We start from the raw sequence: 13,648 nt of genomic DNA on the forward strand, positions 1-13,648 counted from the left end.
GGGCCTGGCTGGCCAACCGCCTGTGGCCCTTCCCCCATGCTGGGCTGGCCCCGATCAGCCCCCATCATGGCAGGCCAGCTGGACCCCACCTGTGCACAAATTTGTGCACCGGGCCTCTAGTACACATATAAATATATACATGCATTCATATTATGTTAGAGAATAATTTATATAATACCTAAAGAACACATATAAATGTATAAGAAAAAATATCAATAATCTAATATAAATATGGATAAAGTAGGAGAATAAGCAAATCCTAGGGGAAAAAATAGACAATCTCATTAATAAATGGAAAAATACAAATGAAAACAGTTTTCTTACCTCTCCAACTAATAGAAGTTTTAAAATTAATGATAACAATACTATTAACAATATAGGAAAAGGGCCTTTTTATACACTATGGGAAGTGATGAAAATTGACCCTTTTTTGGAGTTCAGTATGACAGTATCCTTCAAAAAAGTGTCCTAAGTCTACACTTTGATCTAACAATTTCAAACAAAAATGTATTTTGGCTATACATACATTTTTATATTATGAGCCAAATTTATCAATCTTTTTTCATTATGGCATCTCAGCTTAGAAGTTTACCCTGCAGATCTGCTTGCCCAGACTTGCCAGGCTGTATTACACGATGACATGTCTGCACTGTGGGACAGCAGACTGTCAACCTGTGTCTGTCGCTGTGAAAAGGTGCTCACGAGGATAGTATGCCAACATATATCAAATTAAAAAACAAATTGAAACAATATTTTTACTGTGATGGATGTATCTCTATATATAAAAAGCCAGCATGCTGCTCTGTTAAGATTAGTGGAGTAGATGGATATTTAACAGCATTTATATAGAAAATACCTGGAAGCATATATTATATTTATAACACGTTTTTTCAAATCCTTATTTGCCTTTTATTGAAAAACTGTTAGGTTCTGGGAACTCTAGTGTATTGCATTCTCTAGTGTTTAAAAACTAGAGTCTGATTCATCTCTAAAGCATCATATAAAATAGTCAATATTCAAGTTAATTCATATTAAATTCTTTGTTCTCTTTTTGAAAAATTTAAGTCCCAAATGTTAAAAAGGCCATATTCTCTTTAGCAAAGAGAACAACCACATACACAGAAAATTATTTTGGTATTTCTTAAGCTGCCTTGTGGTTGTCATTATTTTGTAAGTATCTTCTTTTTCATGTTTATGTATACTTTTGATAATCTCAAAGATGAGTTCTTTCTCAATTTTAAATTTGCCAAGTCCTAAGATCAACAGATCCAGCTTGACCATGCTTTTCGCACCTGTGTGCTGAGTTTTACCTTGTATCCAACCTAAGTCTTATCAGATATCCCTTACCAAGTATTTGGAAGGAGGTATATTAGTGTATACATTTATTCTGCAGGTGATGAGTGCACTCCTAAACTAAACGTTATGGCTAGATAAATGTCATGGGAAGTCTGTGCTACTGAGCTCAAACATTCACAAATGAATTTTATCAAAATCCCTTAAAAGCTGTGAGGTCCCTGCTTTCCTGCTGTTACTCCAGGTTAAGTCACACTTACAACATAAGCCTCTTTAAGTTTCTGCCTGATTTACTTGATGCCTCTACCAAATAGACCTCACGTTATGATTTTCTTTGTAACTTGTAAGGCAGCAAATACTGTCCTTAATACTAACCTCTGCTGCTTTAGAAGAACTCTAAAGTAATTTTGAAATATGACAACATTCTGCTAACAAATATTAACATCCATGTGTGAAAATGAAATGCAGGAAAAATATACGAGGCTATTTAGAGGGATGATGATCACTATCTGTTTAAAGTGAGATCATTATCCTTGTGGGGTGGTGGGGGCGAAAAAGAGACAAAAGATCACTGGCTCCAACTTCCTTAGTTCATAGCTGAGGAAGCTGCCACCAAGAGCAGTCACAGTTAATGGCTGTGCTGGGACTAGAACTGTGGTCTTCTGCCTGCAGTTTGCTAATTGCATCACACTGTGTCTCCACCTGCATACACATGTTTGTGCACATAGACTGTGTTTTTCTAAACATGCCAACCCTATGGCCCAGCAGTTCCACTTCTGAACATATACTCAATATCCACCAAAAGACGTGAACTAGATCATTCATGGCAGCGTTGCTGTTAATAGGCAAAATCTAAAGAGGGAAGGAGGGAGGGCGGGAGGGAGGGAGGGAGGGAAGGAAAGAAGGAAGGGAGGAAGGAAGGAAGGAAGGAAGGAAGGAAGGAAGGAAGGAAGGAAGGAAGGAAGGAAGGAAGGAAAGAAAATGGGAAGGGGAAGGGAAAGAAGAGGGAAGGAGAGAAGAAAGGAGGGGAGGGAAGGGGAAACCAAATATAAATCAACAGTAGGATGGATAAACTATGGCATATCCACACAATGAAATATTACACAGCAGTTAAAAAGAATGACTGATTCATGGAGCAATATGGATAAACCTGGGCCGGGGAAGTGGGGGTGAGGAGAGAGCATGTTGTTGAGTGAAAGAAGCGAGACATAGGAAATTATGGAGCGCACTTGTGTTCTATTTCTATGTCTGCTTATAAACTCCTTAAGGTCAGGGACCATTTCTCTGCGTCTGTAGATCTCCAGCACCTAGCACAGTATCTGGCACATAGCAGGTGCTCAAAGTGTAGTTGTTTTAATGGAAAGTATAGGATATAGAAAAAGGCACATGCAAGTTTTTTTCTATTGAGAGAAGCAGTAGGAAATAGAGGGAACAGTAATTAATTCTCAGAAGTTTTTTTTTAAAATATATTTTATTGATTTTTTACAGAGAGGAAGGGAGAGGGATAGAGAGTTAGAAACATCGATGGGAGAGAGAAACATCGATCAGCTGCCTCCTGCACACCCATTACTGGGGATGTGCCCACAACCAAGGTACATGCCCTTGACTGGAATCGAACCTGGAACCCTTCAGTCTGCAGGCCGACGCTCTATCCACTGAGCCAAACCGGTCAGGGCATAATTCTCAGAAGTGTTTATGAGAACACAGTATATGGAAACCTGAAATATTAGCACAGTATTAACTGTAACTGACACTTGGCTAGGTATGACCATAACTAGACTCTGGTAATATCTCAGACCTTTTCAATACAGACACTGCTATTGGAGCCTATGGCTTGACTCAGAATGAATTCAGCCATGATACCAAGCATATGCAATAGTTTTCTCTAGTCTTATTTGTGGCCTCAATGAGGAGGAAGTTGACTCAGTCCCTTTCCTATTTCTATTCAGTGCGACAGAAGTGCCGTTGAGCTAATCAGTGGATTTTAGTACATTGATTAGGTCATGCTTTTGCAGATTCGTGCCTTGGGGACTAAATGAGCTTACACTGGAAGAAAGCTTTCTCTGAATCCTTGTCCTCTGGCATTGGCGGGTGACTGGCCTTCTCTCTGAGGTGACAAGTTTGGGATGAGGGGAATGGAGTAGCTCTTTTGTCTGCTTGGATTTCAGACTCCTCCTTCCCAACTTGTGTAGGAATAAGGACCCAACCACCACATGGTTTGCTGAGGTTTATTAGCACTCCACACCGAGGTTTGGGCAATTCCCACCACAAAAAATAAGACATTGCATTGCTTCCTTGAGGTATTTGATTGTCTTGGAGACCACCCAGAAAGTGAGATGGCTAAACTAAGGTGGGATTGGTAAATTCTGGCTCTCTTGGTCAAATGCCATTGTAATGCTATTGTAAGACTACCCTTTAAAAGTACCTCACTTCTTCATCCCTAAACATGTAGCACAATGAGACATGGTTTTTTTCTCCTGCCATGGGTGCCTCAGGCATTGATAGGTGCTACTGTGGCATTTCTGCCTACTGTTCCAGGCTATCACGTGGAAGAAGTCCTGGAAGTCTGAAGGAAGGTTTGCTCATGTTTGAAAAAGATGTGCCCTATTAATTATAGATCAGACAGACCCAATGAATTCTAGTCTTTGGGGGAATCCAGAGACACACTGTTAATCAATTTGCAATCATCTATACAAGCACTGCGTATTGAGCTGCAGTTAATACACCTTTGTGAGCAGAGTAAGTTCACTGTTAATTAAATACTGACCAGCAGGATTCCCATTTGGCTAGTAGGACATTCGCATCAGCAGGATGAAAAGACATGGTCCTAACCATTTAGGTGGGTGAAAAATAGCATTTGGTGATGTTAGTTAATCTAAAGTTCTTTGTGAAGTGCTCAGCAGGCAGTGCGGAGGTGGGAAAAGCGCAGTTACTTTTCCTATTACCTAAATTACCTTTAAAAAGTTTATTTTTTATCTCTGTGTTTCATGAGAGTTAAATTATACTCGGTGTTTTCCCATTATTCTATTATCTAGGTAAGTTATATGCACCTTGTTTTCACTGAAGCTTTCCTGGAACATATTTTGCCTCAGGGAAAACAAAACCCTTAGGTTCTTTCCTTTCTTGCTGGTATTATCAGCCCAGTGCACAGCTTGCCACACGTTGGGCCATTACTTCATTCACACACAGGCAACTTGTCAAATACAGTAAGGTCGCTTGCCAACAGGATGTGAATCTCATGTCTTACCCTGTTATGATTTAAAATTTAATAACTGACACGATGATGTGAAAAAATATATATCAAGAGTTTTTACCAACTGTTTTGTGAGGCTCCCCCAAATTTGTATGGAAGTAGATGAGTTAACATCTCTGGTTTCATTCTTCATTGTCTTGCTCATTTTTACCAAGCCCAAAAGTTGCCCCTTGGATGTTCAGTTGTGCTTCCAGCAAACCCCCAGCCATTGCTGGACAATAGCGTCATCAGTTGGACAAACATACCCTTTCTAATTGCTCTTCTCTAAATTTCATCAGTGAACTAAAATAAATCTTCATCTGTTAATGGCAATTTTAAAAATTAAATATTCCAAAGATTCTTGGAAAAAAATGTTTCTTAACCTTGTCAGTCTTGCTCTTGACTGTTTCTTCTTGATTTAGCATCCCAGTATTGAGAGAAAAAGTATCTCACTTGGAAAAAATATATACCCACTTGCATCTGCAAACTTTAAAGTGGTGATGTTAAATTTTAGATGAAAATTTGTTGAAAGTAACCCTGGCCTGGTGGCGCAGTTGGTTGGAGCATGTACACCAAATGACTTTGGATTCAGTTCCAGGTCAGGACGCATACCTAGGTTTCAGGTTTTATTTCCGATCAGGACACGTATGGGAAGCAACCAATTGATGTTTCTCTCTCAAATCAGTATTTCTCTTTCTCTCTCTCTCTCTCTCTCTCTCTCTCTCTCTCTCTCTCATCAATAATGTATCCTCGGGTGAGGATTTAAAAAAAGCGTGTTGAGCCGAAACCGGTTTGGCTCAGTGGATAGAGCGTCGGCCTGCGGACTGAAAGGTCCCAGGTTCGATTCCGGTCAAGGGCATGTACCTGGGTTGCGGGCATATCCCCAGTAGGAGATGTGCAGGAGGCAGCTGATCGATGATTCTCTCTCATCGATGTTTCTAACTCTCTATCTCTCTCCCTTCCTCTCTGTAAAAAATCAATAAAATATATTTTTAAAAAAAAAAAAAAAAAAATTAAAAAAGCATGTTGAAAATAAATGTCAGTGAGTCCTTGAGAATTGCCTAACTCGTACTAATTTGTTGGTTTGCAGTTTAACTCGGCCGCTAAGCAGCTGATAGAATGGGATAAGCCTCCTGGGCCAGGAGCTGATGCTGGAGAAGGCACCTCGGCAGCAGCTCAGGGCAGCACTGCCTCAAAGCACTCCGACACCAAGAAGAACACCAAAAAGCGGCACTCCTTCACGTCCCTCACCATGGCCAACAAATCCTCCCAGGCGTCCCAGAACCGCCACTCCATGGAGATCAGCCCCCCTGTCCTCATCAGCTCCAGCAACCCCACGGCCGCCGCACGGATCAGCGAGCTGTCCGGGCTCTCCTGCAGCGCCCCTTCTCAGGTGGGTCACCCAAAAGGCAGGAAAAGAGGTCAGCCACAAAATGATCTAGTCACGAACCAGTTTGTTCACCAGCCGAAAGATCTTGTTCATTGTTGCCTTCGGAAGGTAGTAGCTCTCCTGGGGAGCAAAGCCTTTCTTGTTCTGCAGGTGGAAAAATGGAGAAGGGAGAAATGACTTGAGCATATTCACCCAGAGCTACACAGGCATTTTCAAAGGAAAGATCTGAAATTATAAGATGAATTAAATAATACTTATCAGTCTCACTAAGCACTCAGTTTTACAGAAAGCTGTTTCAGGAGTTCTTGCCAACTAAAACTTTTATCTCCATCCAAACTGAAGATACTGTGGTCAAAACTCATGAAGTTTGCAGTTGCCTACATCTGTGTGACTTACCTTGGTATTTGGGCTTCTTAGTCAGAGTTCCAGAAAAAGGACATAAAGAAACATTTAATTTAAGTTAGAAATTGGCCTAGCATTTTTTAAAAGCTCATTAATTCATCAAGACTTTGGACTGTCTTAAAAAAATAGCTACATATTATTCTTGTGTTAATAAAAAGGCTCAAGATGATGGGGAACATTGGTTTAATCATTTGACAAACCTTTACTGGGTGCCTTATTGTAGAGCCTTCATGGAACTGCGTATACCAAACAAAATAAGATGTGGGACTTTCCCGTTCTAGGCTTAATTCTGGACTGCAACGTGAGCCTCGCTGTGCCCTGCTGTAGTCATCCAGTTAGGTGATAGCTGTATTCTCTTCAACCCAAAGTCCAGAGAGCCTAGTCCAAAGTGGCCTGCCACAAGTGGGAGGAATTTCTTTCAAAGCTCATGTTTTATTTTAAAAATTTATACAGATTTTATATTCTACTCTATAGTATTTATAGCTGTGATTTAAAAAAAACATAAAAATAAATTATTTTTCCTTAAAGGGAAAAAGGAGAGAGAGAAGAGAGGGAGAGAGAGAGAGAGAGAGAGAGAGAGAGAGAGAGAGAGAAGAAAAGAAAAGAAAGAAAGAAGCCAACAGCCCTGGCTAGGTAGCTCAGTTGGTTAGAGCATCATCCTGATACACCAAGGTTGGGGGTTTGCTCCCTGGTCAGGGGCACATACAAGAATCAACCAATGAATGCATAATAACTGGAACAACAAATCAATGTCTCTCTCTCTCTCTCAAAATCAATAAATAAAAATTCAAAAAAAAAAAAAAGAAAGCCAGCAAACACATAGTCCTTATCCTCAAGAAACCTACCCAGTTTAATAAGTATCTGTTTTGGACCACAGAATAAATATTTACAACAGTTTTTTGTATTCCTTGCTAATATTACTAAAAATTATGTTCTCTCAGACTCATTTATTTGACCTTGCTCCTTTAGATTCATGCTGTAGGTTGTGAGATAAATGCTTTCATTCTCTGAATGGGATTGTGTTTTGTTGTGTTTTAGGCAGTAGGGCCATGAAACTTTTGATCTTATGAGGGAAATAGGACACACACACACACACACACACACACGACTAGAACATGAGGGTGATGAAGGCAGAGGTCTTTGTTTTATTCGCTGATATATATTCCAAATGGCAGACATACAATAAGCACTCAATAATCACTCTCTCACACACACACACACACACACACACGACTAGAACATGAGGGTGATGAGGGCAGAGGTCTTTGTTTTGTTCACTGATACATCCCAAATGTCAGACATACAATAAGCACCAGTAACTATTCGTTGAATGAACGAGTCACTTGAATAATGGGTAGAGAGGAGCACCGTGCTGTTTTACATGTAACTAGTTGTCTGAATGACAGACTAAATCAGAGCACCAAGTACCAAGTGAGGTTCCTCTGGAGAGAGTCCAAACTGATGATTTTGAATGAGGTTCTGAGGGAGGAGGCTAGTCAAGGTGGCCATTCACTAAAAGAAAAGAGAATCATTTGAGTGTGTTTTTTTATGTGTGACCTAGCAACATTTTCACAGTGATGCTTTCTTGAAATAAAAGATAAGTGTTCACTAAGTATAATGGCAGCTCACAGTGGGAATTGCTTTAAAAGAATAGACAGTCATCCTGGCAGTAGAGAAAATTAGAAGAGAAAGGAAGATAATACAGCGTTTATATGTTTGCTAGCGAACACGGCAGTCGGGTGTGAGCTTCCCTGACACTGCCACACTAGAGCTGGGAACGGAGACCATCAAGGTGGAGCGACTATTGTTTTGGTTTGAGTAGCTTAGGAAACAAGGCTGGTTCTCTGTTCTGTGAAAGCAGTTTCCCCTCCAACCATGCCCCACTCCTCCCATGTTCCAATTCCTCCTGTTTTCAGTCGTAGCGTGTTGCCTGGGGAGAAGTTCTGTCTCGAAGAGGATGGGAGGTGTTTGAAGTGCTGCCTGGTTCCTCCCGCCTGGGTTTACAGAAAGCGCTCCTTGTCTGGGTGCTGTGTACATGGGAGGGAACCACAGTCCACAGCAGAGCGATGAGTACGTGTAGCATGTGTGGCCAGCAAACACTCTCCTGCCATGGAGATGAGTGGAGATGGGAAGACGGCGCTTGGGAGGCCATTTAAAGTAGGGCTCTCCTTCTCTTCTCCCCAGAAAAGCACCTCTCAGTAGAGTTGACTGAGGCCTGTGGCTGAATATGTCTCCTGCTATTGGCCTGATACTTCTGTCTTGCTTTTCCTTAGTTAGGTTTGGTTTCATTTATTTAAAAACCCAAGGCAAGGGGCCTAAAGAAGTGAGTGTTGTTATCTCACCCAATCCACATAGAGGCAGTTCGGTGCCGGTGTGACGGGGCCTTCCAGCTTACCTTTTCACCATGTGGTTAGGGGTTAGGTCCTTGTCCTTCTGTTTCTGGGTGGCAAATTCCAAATTTCAGGCAACAGGATGGGCAGTGAACCAAAGAAAGGAGCAAAGGGCTCACTTCCTATTTTACGTGGTGACTAATGAGTGAAGGCTGAACTTTCCAGTATGTAAGTTGACAGATTGCGTATCGGTCCCGCTGTCCAGGTGGGCCATCAGAACAGACGTGCACAGATGTCTGTGCCTAACACCTGTAAAAGCGTGTGGTGCTGCAAGCACCCAGACATTTTGTCTGCTCCTCTGGCCGCACCCATGGTACTTTTTGGCCTCTGCCAGCTGGAGGAGTGATTCATAAGAGCGAGAGTTTTTGCGGCTTGTCTACCAGTATATTGCCAGTGGCTTCGGGGGAGGCAAGAAAATTCACCCATTCATTTCCATTTGCTCCCCCCACCTCTTTCCTCTCTGCATAGCCCTTTCCAGGGAAGACTAATCTGCAGTTTCATGAGCAAAGGATGAGCACAGCGTCAAGTCAGGTTGTCCCCACGCGGGGCATTTATTCTGGACACGCACACCCTCAGCCACTTTTCTTCTGCTTTGAGTCATTCTTTGGTGACCATTCCCTCTTCCTTTGCTCCAGTGCTAGGATGCTGAACTGAGGCCGGCAAGATTCTCGAATTCAGTGCTTCACTCCTACGTTTGCTGCCAGAGACCTTAGGGAACCTCTGTCCAGCTCGTCACGGGGGTCCAGAGACCCGAAGTGCCTTACTTGTCCTAGGTCATGAGTTTATTAGCAGCTAATTATCCTGAGTCCCAGTCTGGGGCTTTTAGGGAAACATCAGTCAATCGTGAGATCTTTTTTAGATATTGGTAGGTCAGGCCCGGGAAGCTGTATTTGGGGTGGGTTTTCATCTGCCCTTAAAGGCTCCTGGATTCTGGTGCACACTTTGAAGTGAGCGTCATTGCATTTCCTAAGAAAGACTCCCATCTTCTGTGTGGTGCCCACATGCAGCTGCCCTGGGAGTGTGTATATAAAAAGATTTATTGGATAAAGTAGCAGCAGGCCGTGAGGTTTTATTCGAAGAATGAAAAACCACTGTGCTTCCCATTACAGATTGATTAGAAATAGACTTTGATTCACAGAAGAGAGAAAATGAGGGTTTGAAGAGAAACGCTTGTTAGTGGCACCCCTGGAATCTGCTTCGGTCAGTCAGAACCTGAGCTAACAGGTACCGAGGTGGTTTTAAAAGGACGTGGATTCCATGTACAGATTTATTGGTGAAAATAATTCGATGCTGGGATGCTGATTCTCCCGGCCTCAGCAGGGGCTCACCCAGTGGGACACTGAAAGTTCCTTCAAGCCCTCCAGGAACTAACAAATCTTGGAGCTTTTCTTTGTCCTGATAATCTTTCTCTTAATTTATGGGAATTGACTAAAGTATGTTTGGGATTAAGTTTTTATTACAAAAGGCCTAGCATGTTTGGTATAGCATTGTTTCCAGGGGAAGACAAGGTGCCAGCAGCCAAGCACATTTCTTTAACCATTTGTACACCTTAAGCGTCTATAGATGAAGCAGTGGACCTTTTTTAATTAAGTTCAAAATATCGTGGTAGTTAACTGGTTAATAATAATAGCGAAGGGAAAACCTGGTTTTTGCAGGAGCCCCTGTCCCTAGTTCTGCACCATGGAGTATGCTGTTGCACTCTGCAGTCAGACCTGTGTGCAACTTGACTGAAAGTGATCAAGTAACCAAACACAGGCAATGAACTGACCTGAATAACTCAATTTCTTTCTAGTAAATTAATCTTAGGTAGTATCATGGATAAGACACTGTGAAAACAGTGGATTTGACTTGACATCATTCCCATAAAGGTTTTATCAGGGATTGTCTGCTGTAGGCAGGTCTAGGCAGCTGCATTTTAATTATGTGTCCCCACTGGAAGGTAGAAATCATGAAAGTGACTCTGAAAATAGCAGAACACCTTAAGCATTTCACATAGATTGAACATATTGCTAGGCAGGTGAGTATTCAGCCACAACCCAATCCAACAGGATCTTGAGGGGAATTGCCAGGAGGCTAGTGGAGCAAAGGCCTGACCATCTGAAAAGCCAGTTGGGTTGGCGGTAGCATCCCAGGCGAGGCAGCGTGTTCCCTTGAAAGGCAGCCGTAGTTGAAATGTGTATGTAAAACATTGCAGTGGCCAGTGTTGATCACGTGACTTCGTAGTGTCTTCATACAAATTAGGTAAGCAGTAAATTTGGGTTGAATAAAATGAAAGGGATTGTGCTTTCCAAAAATAATAGAAAATACAGATGTTTTAAAAAAATTGTTACTTGCCTTCCCAAGGTTTAGCTGGTGTAATCTATTGTATTAAATATCGCCTGTTGCTCAGCTGGCGAGGCTCAGTGGTTGAGCTTTGACCTATGAACCAGGAGGTCATGGTTTGATTCCCGGTCAGGGCACATGCCCGGGTTGCAGGCTCCATCCCCCGTTGGGAGCATGAAGGAGGTAGCTGATCAATGATCCTCTCTCATCATTGATGTTTCTATCTCTCTCTCCCTCTCTCTTCCTCTCTGAAATCAATTAAAAAAGAATGTTTTAAATATAGCCTTTTTATTAACTTCTTTTTTCTTGGCAGGTTCATATAAGTACCACCGGGTTAATTGTGACCCCACCCCCAAGCAGCCCAGTGACAACTGGCCCTTCGTTCACATTCCCATCAGATGTCCCCTACACAGCTGCACTTGGCGTGAGTATAGCTTCTCCCATCTCTGTCTCTCTCTTAGGGATCAGTGATGTTAACCTGGCACGCTCCACCTCCCAGCACCTGCCGTTTACGTGGCACATGCTAGGTGGGGTGTGTCTCTTATCTTTTCTCTGTTGTCTCTGTGAATCTCACACACACACATACAAAATAGAATCTCTTGCCTGCAGTCTGCCCAGGTTCTTAACAGTGAGGATCAGTGGCCTGAAACTATTAGAACTCGGTAAAATCCCTTTAATTTTCATCATGGTTCATCCTGATTTCCTGATGGCTTAACCTTTATTTCTTTTGAGTTTCTAGACCTTGCTTACTTCTTACAAAAACACATTAGTAGACATACTGAGGAAGCTGGCTAAATGATTTTCTTGAGTCACATGCCAAGTCGATTTTAAATCTCTCCATGTATGATTCACCTTTTAGTTTCTTGTCTTCTGTGGTATAACCATAGCCATGGCTACCCAGAGGTCCCTGCTGCCGTGGAAGAGCCCTTAGATTATGTTTGATTTTCTTTCTGCAAATATAGCATCCTGCAGACAGAATCTAAACACTAATTGCTTTAAAACATCCTAACGGAGGAAATTAATAGGAAGAATGAGGGCAGCCAAGGGAGAGAGACACAAAGACGAAGATCGCTCTGGAGAAGAAACAAGCAAATACAACCTCAGGCAGCAGAAACACAGTCGTTAAATCCCTGTTTCCAAAAATTACAGGCAACTGAATGGCAAGGAAGCAGCCATTGTGAGACATCGCTCATCCAGGCCAATGCCTTGGCTTATACTTTCAGACTGTTTCAGTGTGGAGTTGAATGAGGATAGAAAAGACCACTAAATCAGATGTCCCCGGTGAACCCCACCCCTATAACTTGCTTTGCCCAACCTCACCTGGTTGTGATACGTTCAGAGAAATGGTGTGGCCCGGTGATCGGGGCACAGGCCAGGGTTGAAAGCCCAGTTCAGCCACTTACTTGTTTTATGAGTAAGGAAAGTTACGTGGCCTCTTTAAGACTCCGTGTTCCTACCTGTAAAATGAGACTAATAGCACCTGCTTCGGAGAGTTAGAACCTAGAATGTAGAGAGAGGGGTGACTATTACTGATCTGGTTATTGACCTCTTCGACTGTTTCAAGGTGGGCCTGTGACATGTGCCACTGGTTTGCTCTAAGAATGCCTTGGAGGGCCTGGTTCATTTTCCATTTGGTTTTCTCTGCTCTTGGTACCAGGAATAGTGAGGCTTCTAAGCAGCTGGTTTATTTTTAGGTTGTGGATTTTATATATGTTGTAAAGATTATATTTCCCTCTGCTAGAATGCTTAGAGCCAAACTGGTACCCTTCCCTAGCTGGGACCTCACCACATTATTAGTCAAAAGTGTTGCCTCCATCTAGTTTTATTGTCCTCAGTTTCCTTTTGCCTCATTTTTCTTCTTTTATGTTTGTCTTGATACATTTTATAAATCATTGAAAACTGACTTTGAAACAAGGTGGGATATAAATAAATGCAGTTATTACCTAGCTTGACTTAGACTTTTGAAAAGGTTTTATAGAGTTAAGCGTGTTCTTGTATTTACATGGAAGTTGATAATGTTCTGGTTATGCCCGGCCAGGTGGCTCCATTAGTTGGAGCGTCGTCCCATGCACCAAAAGGTTGCTGGTTCGATTCCAGTCAGGGCACATACCTAGTTTGCAGATTCGATTGGGAGGCATACGGGAGGCAAGCAATGTTCCACACTCTCTAACCATCAGTGGAAAAGCTATCCTTGGGTGAGGATTAACAACAAAAGATAAAAAAATAAGTAAAATAAATTTTAAAAAATAATAATAATGTTCTGGTTGAAGATCAAAGTTGTAGTTTTTTTGTGTTTGTTTTTTAATGTCCCCAGAACATTATAGCTTCCTTGACAGTACAAGTGTTTGGATTGGGAGGGTGAGTTGCATTAATCCATCTGGGGAGATGGTGAAATTCAGTTAACTTATCGACATGTGGTTTCCCTGAGATTCTGGTAGCACCCGGGTGTTTTGATTGGAGCCAAGTACCGTAATCATCCTGCCCTCTCACCTCTGGAGAGGACCCTCTTTCCCCCCCTTTCCCCTCCCACCCCAACATTTGCATAACCAGTTGGTATTCCCATTCCAGATGACTGCTTTGCATGGAAAAATTCTTACTTGATTTCTTTTTTTTTTTTTT

General features: G+C 42.1%; 1 protein-coding gene across 1 annotated transcript in view; it reads left to right on the top strand.

Moving 5' to 3' along the window:
• Positions 1-13,648, top strand: part of SH3RF1 (SH3 domain containing ring finger 1) — a 171,653-nt gene that overhangs the window by 123,345 nt on the left and 34,660 nt on the right. The window contains exons 5-6 of the mRNA XM_081090937.1: positions 5,616-5,918; positions 11,343-11,453. Of these exons, the coding sequence (XP_080947063.1) occupies positions 5,616-5,918; positions 11,343-11,453 (414 nt within the window). The remainder of the gene's footprint in view (positions 1-5,615; positions 5,919-11,342; positions 11,454-13,648) is intronic.

This window comes from Myotis nattereri (assembly GCF_964212035.1).
Source record: "Myotis nattereri genome assembly, chromosome: 5".
Lineage (NCBI taxonomy): Eukaryota > Metazoa > Chordata > Mammalia > Chiroptera > Vespertilionidae > Myotis > Myotis nattereri.